General features: G+C 38.7%; 1 protein-coding gene across 1 annotated transcript; it reads left to right on the top strand.

Annotated features, from left to right (window-relative positions):
* The first annotated feature begins 284 nt into the window (after positions 1-284).
* Positions 285-19,585, top strand: dnai1.2 (dynein, axonemal, intermediate chain 1, paralog 2). Its single transcript, XM_040115691.1, has 20 exons — positions 285-476; positions 654-713; positions 864-962; positions 1,175-1,255; positions 1,571-1,697; positions 1,960-2,015; positions 2,191-2,346; positions 2,523-2,582; positions 2,939-3,067; positions 3,390-3,474; positions 3,634-3,751; positions 3,929-3,972; positions 4,082-4,329; positions 4,661-4,750; positions 4,878-4,965; positions 5,144-5,223; positions 8,772-8,920; positions 11,560-11,659; positions 14,905-15,090; positions 19,381-19,585. The coding sequence occupies exons 1-20, from the start codon at positions 435-437 to the stop codon at positions 19,480-19,482; spliced, it is 2,100 nt and encodes a 699-aa protein (XP_039971625.1). The 5' UTR covers positions 285-434; the 3' UTR covers positions 19,483-19,585.

Genomic DNA, 19,585 nt, shown 5'->3' with positions numbered 1-19,585 from the left:
ATATCTTCCCTACCTGTCAGATACTTTTCAGCGTTTTCACCCCTTCCCCCTCCAAATAAAGCAACGTAACATAACATATTTCAACATTTTAGAAGCATTCTAAGAAAGGGGTTGTTTCAGAAGCTAAAGCTTGCAAGTGACCTAGAGTTTATATACTGTATTCATGTGCTAGCATAATTCACAATCGTAAAAAACGGACATTAAGCGAAGAGAACCTGGCGAGTGAACTATCTTGATTTTAATAGGCTCTTTGACCCCTCTGAGTGACAGGCCAAGACGACTGGTTGTCTTGGCAACCTATATACAGCAGCAGGCAGCTGCTACAGACCGAGTTTAAAAGTTTATTTTTTGTTTTGACTCTTTGTCAAAAAAAAAATTACAGAGACCAAATTGCTAAATTGTTGGCCAAGTCTTTAAATCGGACTCTTGCCGCAATGCCTGTGCCTAACAATAACGTTGCGGCGTCCGGAAGAAAGGTAAATGTAGGCTTAGTTTAGCTAGCGGTAACTAGCTAATAAAGCGATGACGCCACGTCCCAGTAACTGAATAGTAAAGCAAAAGTAGGACAGTTAATGCTAATTGTTCTTTTGCGTCTTGCTTTATGCTAAAGACACAGCTAACCATTCAGGTGGTCGTATTTTGTTTTCACACAGGGCTCAAATGTTCAGAAGGTACCTGGTGTGAAGCCAACCAAAGCTACCAGTAAGAAAAAGGTGGGTGTATTAAATGCCATAAATTGATAACAGTTCTGATTTTTGGCATCTGAATTCAGCGGGGAGGGCTATGAGAAACACACGTGCTATTATAACATGATTTTTCAATTTAACTAAGAAATAAATCTCTTTTCTTCTGTAATGCTATAGGATGAGGAAGAGGGTGTGGATACTGGTGATGGATGGGATGACTGGTCTCACGGGAAAGCACTCACTAAACCTGCAGATCAACTGGAGCTCACTGAGGCTGTAAGACAGGGACAGGGATCTTCATTGCTCAAGTTCAAGACAGCCAAATGGGCTGTATTGAGGGAAATGTTTCAGAATTTGCTGATGTTTTTACTTGACTCAATTTTCTAACTATAATTGTTCATTATTATTTTTGGTAATTGTCCTTGCGAACAAATTGTGTCGAATTATTCAGACAAGGGTAACATGTGCTCTTATCGTGATATCTCAAGGAGCTGAAAGAGGAAATCACAAGGATCCTGACTGCAAACAGCCCGCATGCAGCGCAAAATATTGTCCGCTACAGCTTCAAGGTATTGAAGTTACATCCAAGCTTATAACTTACTACTATTGTAACTATCACTGACAGTAGATGCAAGCATTACTACAACACTGATGCCACCTCATACCATAGATTGTTTAATTAGAAAGGCAGATCTTTTTGCCTCTCTGTCAGCTATTTACATTTAAAAGATGACAGTAAGCTATTTCTGACAAACGTCCCTGATCTTTTGTTTGATACCAATAGTCAATAATATAAAATGTATTCTCTCCTACCTATAACCAAACAAAATTAACAGTTTCTTCTGCTTGCTATTCCTCACACTCTTGCTTCTTGTGTTTTTCAGGAACGTTCCTACAAGCCTATCAGTGTTGTGGATCAGATGGCTGTTCACTTTGTGTTGGAAGGCAGTCTCCTGCATCAGGACTCTGATGAGGCTCGAAGACTGAGGGCCCAGGAGGGTCTCCCTGATGGTAGTTACTGAAACATGTTGTAATAATTTTCTGTATTTTAGAGCACAGTAACACTTTTGTTTAATATTCAAGGACAGTGTTACATAGTTTGTTTTGTAGTGTGTTGTTTTTTAATATTGTTCCTCAGGTGTAGTGCATACTTGGTGCCACAAGGTGTCACTTCTAGCATGTGCCAGAAAATTAAAGAAATGTCCTGAGTTTACATGTGAAAAGTGGATTTGGTCATTTTTTACACAGTGACATTACAATTCAATATTTCCAGAGATTGCAACAGTCAACAACGGAGCAGAACCTAATGAAGAGAAGCCAGAAACTCCGGTAAAAAAGATCTTTTGCTGAACTAAAATCAGACCACTGATGTGTGTGGGGCAGTATTTCATATTCCATTTTAAACAATGCATGACCAAGGCCTGTTGATCAGCATTTCCTCAAATGGTCAAAAGTTCAAGAGTGCAACTTGAGCTACAAAATTCCCTTTGTTGGTTTTCCACAGGCTACACCTGTAGAGGATGGAGGAGAAGTGGAGGAAGCTGGAGAAGAGGATAGGCCAGACAGTGTTGCCTCCAAAACCGACAAAAAGGAGCCGAAACTTACTAACCAGTTCAACTTCAGTGAGAGGGCCTCCCAGACCCTCAATAACCCACTGAGGGTAGGAAGGAGCAGTATAGCCAGTCATCTCTATAATGGTTAAGATATCTAACATTTAAAAAGGGAAAGTTTTAGAATTACAGGGTATGAAAAACATCATATCAATGTGTACCTAATAAGATATTCATAACGTACTGCCTCAAGTGTTTCAGTGGAGTTATTTCTATTTTCGTGCAGGAAAGAAGCTGCCAAAGTGAACCTCCTCCACGCAGCATCTTCTCAGCTACTGCTAATCAGGTACTGGATTCCCTGATTTTTTTAAAAGAGATGTTTGGCCAGGGTTGTTTTCACGCTGAGTGCGTTTACATGCGCATTAGTATCCTGAGTCTTATCCTGGTTTTGATCTTTTTCAAGCCATGACTTTTACATGGAATGTGTATCCCTGTATACATGATCATAACAGCCTCCAGGTTACTGGTGATCAGTTTATCACCATCTTAGCCACTATGAGATGGTTCAGACACCCAGTATTTTCATGTTTCTCAAACCTGGGGAAAGGTCTTATCCAGGTTTCTGAAACAGGGATAGGCTGTTTACATGCACAGAACATAACCAGGATACTACTGTGCGTCTAACTAGTATTCTCTTTGCAGTGGGAGATCTATGATGCGTACGTGGAGGAGCTGCAGAAACAAGAAAAAAATAAAGAGAAGCAGAAAGCCATGCTATCCAAGAAAGATAATGACAAAAGCAAGAAGAAGATGATTCTGATGGAGACCCAGGTAAATTGACTGCTCACCAACTTTCATGTCTTAACTTAAAATGTATCTAATGTTTACACATGATAATAGTGTTGCCACCATAATTACCATGCATACATTACCATACAAGACATTGTTAGTGACTATCAAATAACTGTCAAATCTTCAAAGCTGTCAACATTACTGCCCAGGACTTGTGATAATGCTCTACCATTATACTCATGTTCTTATGTTAGTGTATGAAAATTTAATTAGAACTGAAAATTGATCAAAAAATTATAGCAGTGTTTAATGTATGTTTTTCCGGTGTTTCCTTCCAAGATTTTGTCCATTTCTGTTACAGAGCGATGACATCACAAAATTGGGAAAAGCAGCCAAGATCTTTGAACGGATGGTCAATCAGAATACACTTGATGACATAGCACAAGGTATGTTCTATTAGACATAACAAAATACTAAACTGCAGTCCTATTTGACAATCGAGTCATTACAGTCATTCTCTTCTCTTCTTTTCTCTTCTCTTCTCTTCTCTTCTTTTCGCTTCTCTTCTCTTCTCTTCTCCCTGCCCTCCCTTCATGTCCTTTCAGATTTCAAATACTTTGAGGATGCCTCTGATGAGTTCAGGGACCAGGAGGGCACCCTTCTCCCTTTGTGGAAGTTCCAATATGACAAAGCCAAAAGACTGTCTGTCACTGCCCTCTGCTGGTAGGTTTGCCCATCATGTCTGCTATCATTTCCCCAGAATGATTTTCATTATTATTCTGGGGAAAAAGGGTTGTGATTTTATACCTCTACTATTAGTGATTGTATTTCATTTATTTTATATCACATCTTCTGTTCCAAGATAGGAAAATGACTCCTTAATGCACCTGTCCTTAACAGGAATAACAAATATCAGGACCTATTTGCTGTGGGAATGGGATCATGTAAGTACACAGGATAGTGAGCTGTTATGTAAACATCTCATAGACAATTTTAATTTTATTTTAATTTATTATCCTCCTATCCAATCTCCACTGTCCTTCTCCTGGCCAGACGACTTCAGTAAACAGGGGCGTGGCATGCTTGTCTTCTACTCATTGAAGAACTCTGCGTTTCCAGAATACATCTACTCCACCAATTCTGGCGTCCTGTGCCTCGACATCCATGAGCAACATTCCTCCCTGGTGGCAGTGGGCTTCTACAACGGCTGTGTGGCTGTCTACAACTTGAAAGAGGAGGGACTGGAGCCTGTGTACAAGAGTACAGCTAAGACTGGCAAGCACACTGACCCTGTCTGGCAGGTGAGAGTAGTAGAGGACAAGGCAGAAGTGATGAGACTTCACGGTGTGTGTCTAGTTCCAGCCACTACACCCTTGCACAATTGCTTTGTCTCCATTTGTGTGAACACATCTAAGTTTAATGGAAGCCATTTTTAGAGCTATCCAAAACCCTCTAACACCAAGTGCGCAGCGATGCTGAGTTATTATTCTCCACATTCAGATGCAGAAATTCATGCACTGGAGAATTAAGGAAATGCCATATAAATGTAACTTCCTCGTTTGATCTTTTCACACACCATCCATTTTCTTTTGTTCTCGGTGGATTTATTCATTGCTCTGTTGTATCATTCAGGTGCGCTGGCAGAACGATGACATGGACAACAACCACAATTTCTATTCTGTCTCATCTGATGGCCGAGTTGTGTCTTGGACACTTGTTAAGGTTAGCCAAGAAATTATACTTTATTTATTTACAGAAATTGTCTGTGGCTTGTGTTCTCATTTTTTTTGGTTTTTGTTGCATGTGTATACGTTGACAGTTGCATCACAGTGTGTTTTCACATTTTCAGACTGAGCTAGTCTTTACAGACATTATCAGACTGTCACTGAATGGCGCTGTATCTGAGAGGCCAGAAGGGGCAGAGCAGCCCAGCATTGGTAAGGCTCCACTCACTCGGTATGTCATGTTGAACATGTATATATGAATGCATCTATATCATTTTTAACAATAATTACTAATACAAAGCACTGCACTTTATATATATTGCCGGATATTAGATCAGATTTTCCTTGGCAGGCGTCTGTAATTTAAGTGCTTGATGCCTTTTGTCCACAGCTTGTGGTACAGCATTTGACTTCCACAAACAGATCAACTATCTCTTCCTAGTTGGCACTGAGGAGGGGAAAATACACAAGGTATGTATAAAGGATTCCACTGTGGTGGTTTAGCTGGATGACACAGGTCACGTCTAAAATTACATCAAGCATGTTGTTGATATGACTCACTTAGGCTGTCAAATGTCCAGTTGGGAACGTAATCACAGCATAACTCGTGATACAATAACATCAACATACTGCACAGTGGCCACAGTACATATTATATGTTTTAAACAAATCTATGATGCACAGTACATTACAGGGCAATTGTCTATAGTAAACCATTAGAGTATGTGTGTAACTGATGTTATTGACATAAGCCTATAAAATAGCAAATTAGTTTTTTAAAAAGCATGAATAATAATGTAATTTAAAACTCAATTAATTTAGGTACCTTAAAGGACCATACCAGCAGTTTTCATTCAGTACAAACTGTGTATAGTTGCATTATTATAAACATTTTTAGATTTATTTTTCAAACACACTGGTGACCATGGGTATTTGATGATTTCAGTAGAAACTTTACGCTTGTTTGAGATAATCCCACATGTGTCCAGGTTCCATAGTATTTACTACATAGTGTTTGCCATGTATTAACATTTATAGTGCACTATATTAGAAGGTAGTTTACATTAAATAAATGTATTTTCAGTCAGTTGAAGACGGATGTCTTAATTAGCTGTCCTCCCCATTCCTTCTGAGTCAATATATAGCTATGTAGTAATATTTTGCAAAAGTTATGTTGACTATAGTTTGATGTTTTACTTTGTCCTTGTTGACAATGCCAGTAAATTGGCTCAGAACAGAGTTAGTGTCAAATAAAAAAATAATACTTCATGCCAGTGTATCAATTATTTATCATGACGGTGCATATGATTGACCACTGACAAGTTAGCTATACAAAGGAGGAGAGGCAGGCAAAATAAAACTGTAAATTGAAACATACTGTAATGTATAGCCAAAATCACACCATTCTTCTTTCTTCACACCAGTGTTGACCGTAACTTTTTGTACCTATAGAACCAAAACAAAAGTTCTGTTAAGTTTGTTTGGATGACCTTTGAAAATTCATACAAAACTTTTGCTGGTGGCGTTCAGCAAAACCTTATCCCTAAAATGTGTTTTCTTTTTATACCACACTTACATGACATTAAGATCATCTTTGGGCTTTATGCTGTCTCCCAGTATCTGCCCTGAAAAACGGAAGCTCATTTTGTTTATGGTGCACTTACAGATATCCTGCTGGGCTTGCACTCCAGAGGGTACACAAGTTATAAAGTTTCCTTTAATAGTGCGTGTGTATGTGTGTTGGTGTATGTGTGTGATTGTCCATATGGGCACTTGTGTGTCTCCATGTGGCCCGTTGGGAGCCCCGCAGGCTTCACATTAAGCATTTAATGAGTCTCCTTAAGCAGAAGCTCTCTCTGTCCACATCAGACAGCTGGTAGTTTCTGGCCAGCCTCCAACCATCTCTATGCTTATCTTCCTCATTTTCATGCTTACTGTAGGCAGAAAAACACTCATAAAAGCCTAATTTGTTTGCAGTTACTGTGCCCTCATTCTATTGATTTAATAACAAAGAAGTGTTTAAGCAGCTTACTGACTAATGCACACATCACTGAAATCAGATTTCATCTTTATCAAATTAAAACTTGTGCTTGAGGGAACGGTATCTAACATGGTCATAAAGAGAATACAGTGTTTGGTAGTGAGATTATGTGAGTGAAGGTTCATTCCTGGCTGCAGAAATCTGAGGCATGCAAGACCGAACACAAATGCGCCAATTTAAGCACATACATAGACAGGCAGTGATATTGTGAGGATAAAGGATGAGGCTGAATTATTTTGCCTTTTCATTATTATCAACATTTGACTCTGAAGACACAACACTGAACAAAACAACACCAACATTTGATTTAATGACCAAGCAAATACTCTCTGCCGCTCCAGCCCTATATATCCTTAGCTACAGTACGGAACTTCACTGTCATAGAAAAACATTAAAATCATATAAAACAACTATACCATTGCATTGGGTGACATTTTACTTCATTTGAAAAGATAAAATACCCATGACTAATATCGTGCATCATGCCACATAAATAAATTTAATACAAGACACTAGTTTGTAATGAAATTATGAAATCTGCCTCTTTGGAAATCCCTAATGGCCTTACACTGTCTTACTCCCTGCATCTAATAGTAATCAGACACTTTTTGATTGCATGTTGATGGGCTTTGTACCAGGCAATGTACATGATCAATGAAAGGTCACAATTAGCAGTAAAGAAAGGACTTCAAACCTTGGCTAAACTTCTGTGCAATCACCTTACTTACCTAGCTCTCCTTGCAGAAATGTTGCCAGACAAACAACCAGTATGTGTCATGAAATATGTTCAGTCTATCACCTCAAGGTTCAGTGGCACAGAAACCCCAGGAGAGGACTGATTAGGAATCTCTCACATAGCTGCAGGTCAGCAATCAAACTGTCAGTGCTTGGAAATGCAACAGCTGTCCCCACAAGCCATGAAGCTGCTTTATGCTGGATTGTCCAGTTAATTTATCCCTGCAATCTAACTCTGCTGTTGTTTTGGTACGTTTGTAAACCCTATTCTGTCAGTGGCAAACAAATTGTGGAAATTTAAAGGGTAATTCAACATTGAACCACAGAGAATTGCATGACTCTTTGGGTTAAAACTGTCAAGTATATTGCACTTCTAGCCTCCCTCCAATCAGCAATGTCACAGCAGGACTTTTCCTTCAGCTGTCAATGGAAAATACCATGTGCCCAGAGACAGTAAGCATTTTCAAGAAAACATTTTATGTCAAGTTGTCCTTGCTTAGAAAACTAAATTAGTAGTTTAGAAATTTAACTTGGTTTTGGCCTATCACTTTACTATTCATGAAGAGAGACTCAGCCTTGGAAAACAGTTGTATAATGTCTTCTGTGGCTCTGGAGGGACCTTTTTCAAGTCCCAGTGATGTCACCAGTGTTGTCTCAGAAAGCCAAGGTTACAATTTGGGGCAACATGGAGGTATCTTTATGAAAAAGCTCTATTGAGTTGCATTTTGGAAAGTCTAGGATCCATGTGCTGGAGCTTGACACATACCATAGACTAAAAATCAGGCTATGCTTCTTTTTTTTAAATCTGTCTCCAGAAAGTCCCTGAATATTATGGGAGTGCAATAGCAAATCACTAGAATACTCTGTTAAATTCTGTTTTCTAGTGCCAAAAAATATAATTTCCAACAAAAATAATGGATACCACTTAAGATAACTTTTCTCAACTAAAATAGAAAAAGAACAGAACAAACAGAATTAAAAGGTGTCAAGAATGGTGTTGTGAGTCAGAAAACATCCATGAATACTTCTTCATTTTATCTTGCCACATTTGTAGCTTCAGACTGGACATGAGTAGTCCATGACCAAACATATCTCATCACACAAACTGGTTGTTGTGTTACTGCAGGTGCCACCAGCAAGTATTGAATGCGTTCAGTCACTGAACAATGTATTAGAAAGTAAATTATTAAGACAAAAACCATCTACTTTGCTCCAACTCAAAACTTTTGCCTTTATCTCCTAGTGCTCCAAGACTTACTCAAGTCAGTTCCTGGAGACCTATGAAGCCCACAGCATGGCCGTGGATGCTGTAAAATGGAACCACTTCCACCCAAAGGTATTCATCTCATGCAGTTCAGACTGGACTGTGAAGATCTGGGACCATACCATCAAGTAAGACAACTAATAGAGGGAAAACTTGCAGCTACTGTAGATATGACATTCTCCTTGCGGACACCACATATTGTATCACAGCTATAAAATTGTGATTTTATTTTGTTTATATATTATCTAAGTTTTAGTAGATGCTTGCCACCTACAATAAAGTCACATCAGACACAACTGGCAGTGTTAGCTGGTAGGAAGCTGTTTTGGGATCATGTACTTGGCTGGGGCACATTTGCAGAGGAGGATGACATCTCCGGGGAATAGCTTGAAATACTCAGTGTCACAGTCTCCCTGTGAACCTCTTCAATGCTGGGTGAAAAGAGGGAGCTTATGACTCCTTATGTGTTGGATTTGACACATGGCAGTATACTCCCTGGGCAGACAGTGGGAGTTAAGCAGTGACAAAAACTGCAGTGCATGAGGAATTTGGCAATTTCAAATTTGGAGAAAGGGGGAAAAGATGTATAAACATAAGGGATCTGAGTCAATGGCTACTCGTTAGTTGTTATTTCATTATAATGGACCGTTTATTAATGTTTAGTTTATATTTCTGTTTTAGCATTATTCAAGTAAAATACCTGACTGGAAGAAGATGTAAGATTCATTTGTAAATCACCTCTAATTGGAAGTATTAAATATGCTGTGGTTAGATACAGAATAGCAACTGCAGTTTTGTGCTGTTATTATATTTCATACTTATTAACATTTCTAATGCCCTGTGTGTTGCAGTGAAGAAGGAACAATATAATTATTATTCCTGTAATCTTTCCGTAATATTGTAGTATATTAGTCTTTATTACCTTATTATACTCATTGTGGACCCCGCATAATTTCACTTTCTTATTTGAATTACCCACAGTGCCTCCCACTTCTTGTCAGCACAGGCAGCTTGACTGAATAATGATAGTAATCATCCACCCATTATGAAAGACAGGGTTTTCAAGAATGATCCATAACATCCCATAGATACAAGCCTTATTGTTTCTAGGAGAGGTCTGACTGGTTCAAGCACCTTTCACATACTCTTCTGAACCTGCTTCTTCTGAACCACACTGTTAAGTAGTGTGAGAGCTTGACACTGAAAACTGTTCCTTTTGTTTGACGGATGAGGCTCATATATCCTGAAAGACTGCCACATGACGTTAGGCAGTCTTGCACAAACTAAAGGGCCTGTACTAAGAGAAGACAGTTGCACCAAGCCAAATAATCACACCAAAGGTTAGCTTGATAGATTTGCTCTTCAGCCCAGTGATAAACTTTATGAGTTAGTATCCTACTAACTCTGAGTCTGGATTTACAGTATGTGCAGTGTCATTCTGTGGTAAAATAAAACCAACTCTACACCTACCAGAGTGCATGTTATTTATCAAACAGGCACACCAGTTTGTCATTTGTACAGTTTGTCTGTCATCTGAGGCACATCTTGCACAAAATTAAGGGCGGCTGGAGCAAATAACTGGAAGAATTGGTTTGGTTGATGCACATCCTGCTTTGTTTGCTAAGATTCTTGAAATTGTGAAGTTCTTTTTTGCAAGAAAAATACTCTATTTCTTGTCCAATTTGAATATTTGTAAGAACTCTGTATTCAAGGAAGGCTGTGGCGGGTAAGAGCAAATTTAAATAACCAGTATTCTTTAGAAATTGAAATAATGGCAGGTTGAGGGTAAAAGAACACCACAAGAAAGTATGCGGTGGAGCTGTACCGATGTAGTTCCAAAATAATACATAGCAAATAAAAGGATTTTATAAATGAACACAATACATGTCCAGTCCAAACAGAGAGGGAGTAGAGTGTTGCGGCTGTCGGTGTTTGCGGGGTTCTATTTGACATTCAGTTAGCTTCTAAAGCACTGTGTAGAATGTATTCTCAATGACAGATTTCATTTCATTTGTTTTTCTGAGCTTGCTGGTGGTAAACATACTATTGCACCACTGAACAGGGGCTTTTCAACTCTGTTCCACTTGCACGAGGTGCTTAGAAGACCATCTGAGGTACTGGTTGCGTAATTAGTTCCTGACTTAGTAGATCAAACACCAAATTTCCATAGAAATTGTTTTCATGTATGTTATGTATATAAGTCTGCTCCTCCCTCAACCTTTAGAAAGAGAAAGATTTCCTTACTGTCTCTCTCACTCACACACTCCCTCCTTAAAGTTTGAAGACATGTATGTGCCTGGTTCCACTCTTAGAAATATTTTATTTCTTCCTCTTGCTTTCAGTGGTATTTCACAAGTTAATAACGTGAGGAAACAGTGTGCAGGGGCCTTCTGTTTGATCTCCACATGTTTTCATCTGCCAGGCTCTTATGAGGCATCGGTCTCTGGACATTTTTGTAACTGATGACCATGGATGACAATCTAAAGGTGGTTTTCCACCACTGGAAACTAGGAGCGAGACATTGAAATGTAATAATGGCTAAGAAATAGAAATAAAATGAACTGTTTTATATCCGGAAAACATGCAAAAGATAGATTGTGCAAACAGTCTCAGTTGTACTGAGCATTTTTCTCTATAGACTCTGATGAGTAACAGCTCTTGTTCATTCTGAACAATAATGAATATCAGAGGCATATACAATTTCAAGCTCTATAATAAAAAGTTACGGATTTCCCGTCTGACCTTGTATGTCTTTGTGTTTTTCCAGCACTCCAATGTTCACCTTTGACCTGAATGCAGCTGTTGGAGATGTTTCCTGGTCTCCATACTCCTCCACTGTATTTACTGCTGTTACAACAGACGGAACAGTAAGTGTACTTTTAAACTTACACTTAGCAAACAACAGCATGACTTGGGAGATTAGCACTTCATTACTTTTTTTTTTTTGCTTATTTAGGCCTTCGAAATACTCTGGTTCATGCTACAGTGCATGATTTATGCTTGGATTTATCAAGAATCTCACACTGATTGTAAATTCAAGTATATTTCATTTATAGTTGAAGAAAGCAGATGGATCAACACTGTGACAGAAGATATCACCTATAGATAGTAAATGGATTTTATTCATCTTAATGTCATGGACAGAACCATAACTTATGATATTTTCATGGCCCCAGGTGGTATAGGCTTACTATACAACCAATCCTGAAACCTGTATGAGGGTCTATAGGATGCTTTGTCTGAAGGCTATGATTATCACCATCACAAATCTGCTGTGTAGCTAAGATAATTGGAGCTTGACACTTACCTGACAGAACATGTGGAATCCCAACATCTGCACCATCTACGCACTGCCACCTTTATTGCCATTATTATGCTTATAATATAGTTATGGTCTCAGCTGACTAAACCCTTACTATATTCATAAGGGTAAACCTCAGATTAATGCAGAATATCCTCAGGCGATTGAGTTTGTTCAAACACGGTTTCTTTTAACAAAGGTGGCTTCCTGCTCGCCAGTGGTTATTGATTCCTGCCAAAAGTAATTTCAGTGGATGTGTGTTGCTTATCTCCACATATTTTCTTAGTGTCTCTGCAAGCTGTCCCCATCTGTTTGTCTTCGCACCAGTCTGCGCCACGCTATAAAAGTCTACAGTGTTGTGTCTGACACATTTCCTGTCCAGTGTGCGAAGTGAAGTTGAGTGAGAGTGACAGAGAGGAAATGAGAGCTGAGCAATTCGAGAGACACCTTATGTGATATTGTCTGTGTGTGCGTGTGTGTCTGTGTGTCTGTGTGTGTGTCTGTGTGTCTGTTTGTCTGTGTGTATGTGTACATGTGTCGGTCCTCTCAAATTCCAGGATTCAGTCAAGACATACACAATGCATACTGTAGTAACGCACCATTATGTAAAATATTTCACAACCAAACAATAATCTTGATAAGACATGGAAGTCAGGAAGTGAACAGCAGATTTCACAACAAATTCACAACTATTTTAGTTGTGAATTTGTCCCTATGGGACATTTGAAATGTGCTTTTCATAGTATACAAGTTGAAAAGTAAATAACTGGCAGTACATACAGCGGATGTTTAAACCCAGAATAAAGCCTGCAGTTTGTTTAATTTTAAATTTCTTCTACAAAAAAACCAACAAAATCAAACAACTTTGCTAGAAAGCATATGAAGTATCATGTGTAAAGTAATTTATTCTCAGAAACTGGATCAAAAGCAGTTTTCAGCAGCTATTAAAAAAACTCATTAAAAGCTCATCAGTTGGCATACATTTTTCAAGCACAATGTCCTCTCCTTTCTAAGCAGCAGGAAGGACAAGATATTAAATTGGAGTCGATCAAGGTCAGTGCAGCTGGTCCATTTTTTTTCTCAGTGTGCTGAACTCAAAACTGAAACATCATTCTATGATGATGGATATGATTTTATGGATATGTGCTTGGGCGGAAATAGGTTAGATTTTAGACAGAAGCTAGTAATTATATATGGGTAGACCAGTATTTACTGTAATGCCAAATATTGAGATGTCACCTGACAGGAACGTGCAGAATTAACTGGATCCACATAATAACTCCTTTTCTACATTCAGTCCAAGCAGTCCAAGTCAAGGCTAAACCCTCCTTGACATTTGGTCACTGTCCGATTTTGAAGAATGGTGGAATATTTTTAGAATTTCCACATTCAGTGGTGCGGTCACAGTGCATGATGTTAATCATCATAATCTTCCCCAGGATAGCAGCTTCTTTGCAGTACATTTTTTTGTTTTCTGTGATAAGTGTGTGATAGAGCTAAAGTGACTAAGCATGAGTTGTGTGCTTTTTGACATGTATTTATTGATACTGTTGATGACAACCTGGCCTGCTGCTGCTGCCACACAGCAAAATGTCAGGGACACAATGATGTGTGTGTGTGTGTGTGTGTGTGTGTGTGTGTGTGTGTGTGTGTGTGTGTGTGTGTGTGTGTGTGTGTGTGTGTGTGTGTGTGTGTGTGTGTGTGTGTGTGTGTCTTCATTCTCTCTGTCCTTGCCTCAGTCTGAGCTGACTGTTGATGCATATCCCCCACTGATTAGTCTCAGAAATCCATATTTGCTCTCCGTGCAGTTCCTCTTAACTTTCTGCAAATGTACTGCCAAATATTTCAGTTAGTATACATGCATTAGCTCATGCTAGATTTTTAGATCTGATGCTTAAACAACATCAGCCTAAAGCAATAAAAACTGCCTAAATAATTTAACTAATTTGATATGTTCATTTTAATTAAAATACAATATGTAATACATTATTAAAAATCACAGGCACTCACTTAAGCGCAGTAAAATGTCTCTCTGCTCTAAGTTCTGGTGTGAATTACAGATCTAGTCAGTGTATACCGCTACCAGTCATGACTGTTGTTACATTATTGCTCATATATCAGCAACAAAAACACTGTAGATATTGGCCATAGTGATGGAGGTTAAAGAAAGTCATACCGTGGCAGAACATGGTGATAGATAGCTGTGATGCTTTGTGTGACGTTAGTACACATAGACAGTGTGAACTCTGTCGGACTGGGCAGAGTCATCTTTCCTGTAAACGGAGTGGGCTGTGCTTTGAAGTGGGCTCATTTTTTTGTCAACAGATTGTCTAAATGCACTTAGCCTGAAAGAAGAATATTTGTCACCTGGTTCCTTCTTGATAAAGATGCCTATGATTTTGTATTTGGGCTGCCAGCATACACACACACATACAGTTACATACATACATAAGAAGTGCAAACTCATTTAATTACTGGGAACACCCTTCCTTGCACCAGATGGTCAGGCTTACATCCATGCAGAGGCTTAGCTTGTGCTCCACCATTCTCTTTCTCACAGAAAAGACGACACAGTCGTAACACTGATTTAGCCTTTACTTACTTACTCTGGATGCATAATGTGAATACTTAAATCCTACAGCCTAAAAATGGTGGTCTATAAAATGGGTCAGGTGTTATCAGGTTTTTATGTACACCCTAAGCCAGAGCTGTTGTGGTAGTGCCATACTCTTGAAATGTGAGAACTGTCAAAAAAATTTAAAAAAAAGTTTTATACACACATTAACTGGTGTGATCACTAATCTTTTTCAGGTTCATGTTTTTGACCTCAGCATCAACAAATATGAGGCCATCTGTCAGCAGTCAGTGGTGGCCAAAAAGAAGACCAAGCTGACTCACATCGAATTTAATCCCATCCATCCAATCATCATAGTGGGCGATGACCGAGGCTATGTCACCAGCTTCAAACTCTCCCCTAACCTTCGCAAAAAACCTAAGGTAAGAGTCTTACAGAGTTGCGAGAGAAAATTACATTACAATCATTTGAGCTAATTCACTCGAAAGCTAAACCCATTTTAAGCCTGTCTATAAGTGGTAAGAAGATAAACCTGCCTTTCCAAATGCAGCTGCTTTACCATTCCATGTTTCTACTCTTGCTACTTTGTCATTATAATTAGGCTTTATTGACACATACAAAATGAGTTTATCCACATTACAAATTAGGTACCAAACTTTCTACCACTTTCAGTACTATGTAGAAGTGTGTATGTTAACCTATTGGCTCCTTTACCATATATACTATCTTGCAATCTTGATGCATGCTTTCCCTTTTGCATTATTCATGACTGCCACTTGTTCCACATCACTGAAAGCAGATCGGGTGATTCATTCTTTGCAGTGTACTGACCTAAAGCTAATTGCGCTAAATAACAATGGAACAGAGGCCAGCCGCCCCTTCTCCAGCAGCATAGACAACACTAATCGTCTGAAATTCTTTCTCCGTTGCCCATTTAGGCCAGCTAACAATTAGCCACAGAGAAGTCAAGTGTTCTTTGTAATTGATTAAGCTTGTTAGAGAAAATCACTAGAAGGAGAAGCAGAACAAAAATTGTTATGTATTGGAAATGTTACTGACAATCAGCATGAAGAATAAGATAAAAGAGAATCTTCTGGTGGCTTTGGTGGTTAAAGATGCCTGCCACATAACCAAGACACTGTGGGTTCAAGGGTATTCATGGTAAGGTCATGGATCTTTATCACAATTCATACCACTGTCACTCTCCATGACATACTGGCAAACTAGAAATAAACACCAAGACATAAGACAATCTTAAAGAAAAGAAAGCTAAATTTTCCACTTTAGTCCATTCACAATTGATGAGTCATCTAAGGCTGTGTTGCCACTGATGACAGTGGTTAATGAGCTGTGGAGTAATCACAGCGGCCCTACTAAACACAGGAGGAAACTAAATTGCACACTGAGTCACAACACTTTAATCAGGGCCCATTAAGAGTCAGCTCTGCTGGTACAAGTAAAGTAGAAGAAATTATAATGACTATAGTAATATGTATTTATTTTCAGAACACGTTTTTGTACATTATGCATAGCACCGCCATGCCTGGGTACAGACACTAACAAAACACAGTTTATATGGGTTCAGCCTAACAGAACACACACACACACACACACACACACACACACACACACACGCATACACACACACACACACACAGTACTACCTCATTAGTGACCTCAGACTGTAGCCCTAAAGCATACAATTGGGAAATAATTGCACAGTTCAGCACCACTGACAGTGCTCAGAGCATTTTGGAAACAAGTGTGGCAAATAAGCATCAGGCTCAAACACCCACAGCAAATATTACCAATAATATGTCTTATAAAATTGGCACAACAGTCCACTAAAACTAGCACAATGGGCATGGGAACATATTAATATACCTAAAACACTGCTACATTGGCCTAACAATCCAAAATTTAACAATACAAGGTGTGTCTGTGTGTTAATGTGTTGTAAATAGGTGTCTTGTATTCACCTATTTGAAAGACATTTGATGAGGCTGACGAGGCAGTCCATGTTCTTGGCTGTCTTACTCTCACTAAACCAGTCCACTTGGCCTCTCTTGTCCTGTGATGCTTCTGAAATCGTTTTTAATCAATAATTTTGATCTTTTAAAGTAAGAGGTCAAATATTAGAATTCTGACTATATAATTTACTGCAGGAAGTACATTGCCGAAGTATGTTCTAAAATGTGCTGTGCGCTGTCCGTTGTGCTGAATTTAGCAATTATATCCCAGTTGTAAGCCTGAGGGTCACAGTCATTAATGAGGTCATGTTAGGTGTACGTGATGTTGCACGTGCAATTGTGTAGCCCTGTAGGTGTGTTACTGTGGAGGGTCTGTGCTTGGACCCAAGTGTCCAAGTCCACTGTTGCTCACTAGCTCTGTATTTTAGATGTTTTAGAGTCCGAGGTTTTGAGCAACAAGAATCTTCTGCGATAGACCAAATTTGAGCAGTCTCCACTTTCTGGTTGAATCTGGGCTTAAAGTTTCACAATTCACGTAAAACATTTTAAGTACCTGAAAGTGCAGATAATAGTGTACTTTGGGCAAACACTGCAAATGTTCATCATCTTTGGATGACCACTATCTAGAGATGACCCTTGTCTGTGTCAACACAAAACACTGCTCTGTTCAGCTGTGTGCAATGTGAATGTGTTCATCTCATCTGTTCTCTTTTCAGTGGCCTCTCTCTTTGTTACCTACAAATCATAAGGGACACCTGCATTATAAAAGCAGCATTATGCAACATTTTATGATGGTCCATTTATCACTATTGCCTCCCAGAACATATTTTGTCTCATAGCATTAACACTGCTATGACATATAGACTGCCTGAAAATGAGCAGACACAAAATTCTGGGGCTTATATCGCAGGTGGGGAATTGTATGCATTACTTTTATACAAAGGAAGATAAAGTCTGGGATTTTACTGTCGTGGTAAGAAAACCAGCAAGGAAAAACAGGAAATTAGAAAAACAAATCAGAACACATTGACATCTTGAGAGGTAATTATTTTTTTGCTTGTTTTGATTCATGTTGAAGTTTTTATTCATTTTAAGTGCAGGTTTGTGCTCAGTAAGCTTTATTTTTATTGAGCCATTCATCATTGCAGAGATATTATGTTGCCTCAAGATTTGATGCTCATTCGTTTAGGGAACGCAGCTGTCTGTCTGGATCAGCCCCCTCGCTGTATCCATTTCAAACTTCCAAATAGCTGTACCTAATTATAAATATGAAATTTCCAAGCCTCAAAGCAGGAGTTGGAAAGTCACCCCCAATTGTTCAACTGTGAATATTAAACAGGCACTCTCCCCCACTTCTATACTAATATTATAAAAAGTACATTATATACATTATTGTGCTTTTACTACTAACGTAAAAATGCTATGTTCTTGTTAGTAAACATTAATTGAATGTGCTTTGCTGTTTACTATTGGCAGGATAGGATGGAAGGTGTACAGACAGACACAAAATTAAGACTAAAAGAGTATTTTGTCATCAAAGCTTTAGCATCAAACACTGTCCGGTTTTTTCTTTTTTCCACAGCTGTGTATCTCCACTGTACATTGCACTGTGGGATGAAGTTTTACATTAACACTTTACTCAAAAATGTAATACATTTTTTGTATGCAATCTGGCATCTTTACACTTTTGTATGCTTCCTAATGTGAGCTTTTCCAATGTGAGCATCCTATACACAATAAAAGAACTTGATCAGAACAGACCTTTTTCACAGCAGACATTATGTGATGTCATAGCAGGAAAAGCACAAGTGTGAGTAATAACACTGATAATGAGTGCAGTCCATTCAGAATTTCTCATAAGACTCACAGGGACACTTCAATGTAGCCAGCTGTCATTAATGTTATTAGCTAAACCTGTGTTTTTCCTGCTTTAACTATTCAAAATTTCTGTCTACTAGGACCATTCAGTGGTCTGTATTTTAAACCCCAAACAAAATTTGAACTGCCTCCTTCTCAATCCCTGAGCCAGTTTTCTTGGGCGTCCTTGTGAAAACAGGACCGTCAAAATATATCGACAGTGCCAGCAGATTTTCATGCAGTTTTGGAATGATTTTGGCTTTTGAACCTTATGAAAACTTAATGTGAATGACCACTTTGTTTCTGAAAATGAAAATCCATTATATTTGTACAGAATATCCAATACATTGTTAATATCACTATATAAATGTCAGCACTTGAATTAATTTAGGGGTATAAGCTTTAAAAGCTGATGCTGCCTCTTAAAGTCCCAGAAGTCAAACATGTTATTTCCTAATTAAGATGGTTAAAATCAGGTGAAGCTGTGCTGAACTGCAAGATTGTATCAGGCTTCTTTAATCAAAGTCCAGTTTGGTATAAGAAAAGCCTGTAACCGTAGGAAAGGAGCCTTGATAAGGGATCCCTGTGAAGTATTAATTCACAGAGGTGAAATAAACTCCTGCAGTAATACAGGACAAATGTTGTGCCATATTGCATATTTCTTAGGTGGCTGTGCATATTTACACACAGGAGTTTTTAATGTGCAAATAATAATAACTTGCTCAAATCACAAACTTTGGAAGATCTCTCTGAATTTACCCTTTGCAATAGTGCCCTTTAGGCAGTAGCTCCATGTCTTCAAAGCATATCTTAAAAAGTGTGTGTGTGTGTGTGTGTGTGTGTGTGTGTGTGTGTGTGTGTGTGTGTGTGTGTGTGTGTGTGCAGGCTAAGAAGGGTCAGGAGCTGCCTAAGGGCCCAGAAGTGGAAGCAGCCAAGATGGAGAAGCTCCTTAGTCTGTTGAGGGAACCAGAGCCAAGCACAGTTTAACGTTGTAACCGTGGCTTCTCTCCATTACACTGAAGCATGGTACAATCTTTTACTCTCATTCATACAAGTCAAATTTCTTTTGCTCAGCGTGTACAACAGTAAA

Source organism: Xiphias gladius, chromosome 21 (genome assembly GCF_016859285.1).
Source record: "Xiphias gladius isolate SHS-SW01 ecotype Sanya breed wild chromosome 21, ASM1685928v1, whole genome shotgun sequence".
Lineage (NCBI taxonomy): Eukaryota > Metazoa > Chordata > Actinopteri > Istiophoriformes > Xiphiidae > Xiphias > Xiphias gladius.
This window is presented reverse-complemented; position numbering and strand designations above follow the sequence as displayed.

What these genes read in the sequence shown, in the direction of transcription:
- dnai1.2 (XM_040115691.1), top strand. Translation starts at nt 435, where the DNA reads ATGCCTGTGCCTAACAATAACGTTGCGGCGTCCGGAAGAAAG. An exon ending in AAGAGAAGCCAGAAACTCCG is followed by an intron (nt 2,016 to 2,190) that starts GTAAAAAAGATC and finishes GGTTTTCCACAG; the next exon opens with GCTACACCTGTAGAGGATGG. An exon ending in ATCTGGGACCATACCATCAA is followed by an intron (nt 8,921 to 11,559) that starts GTAAGACAACTA and finishes GTGTTTTTCCAG; the next exon opens with CACTCCAATGTTCACCTTTG.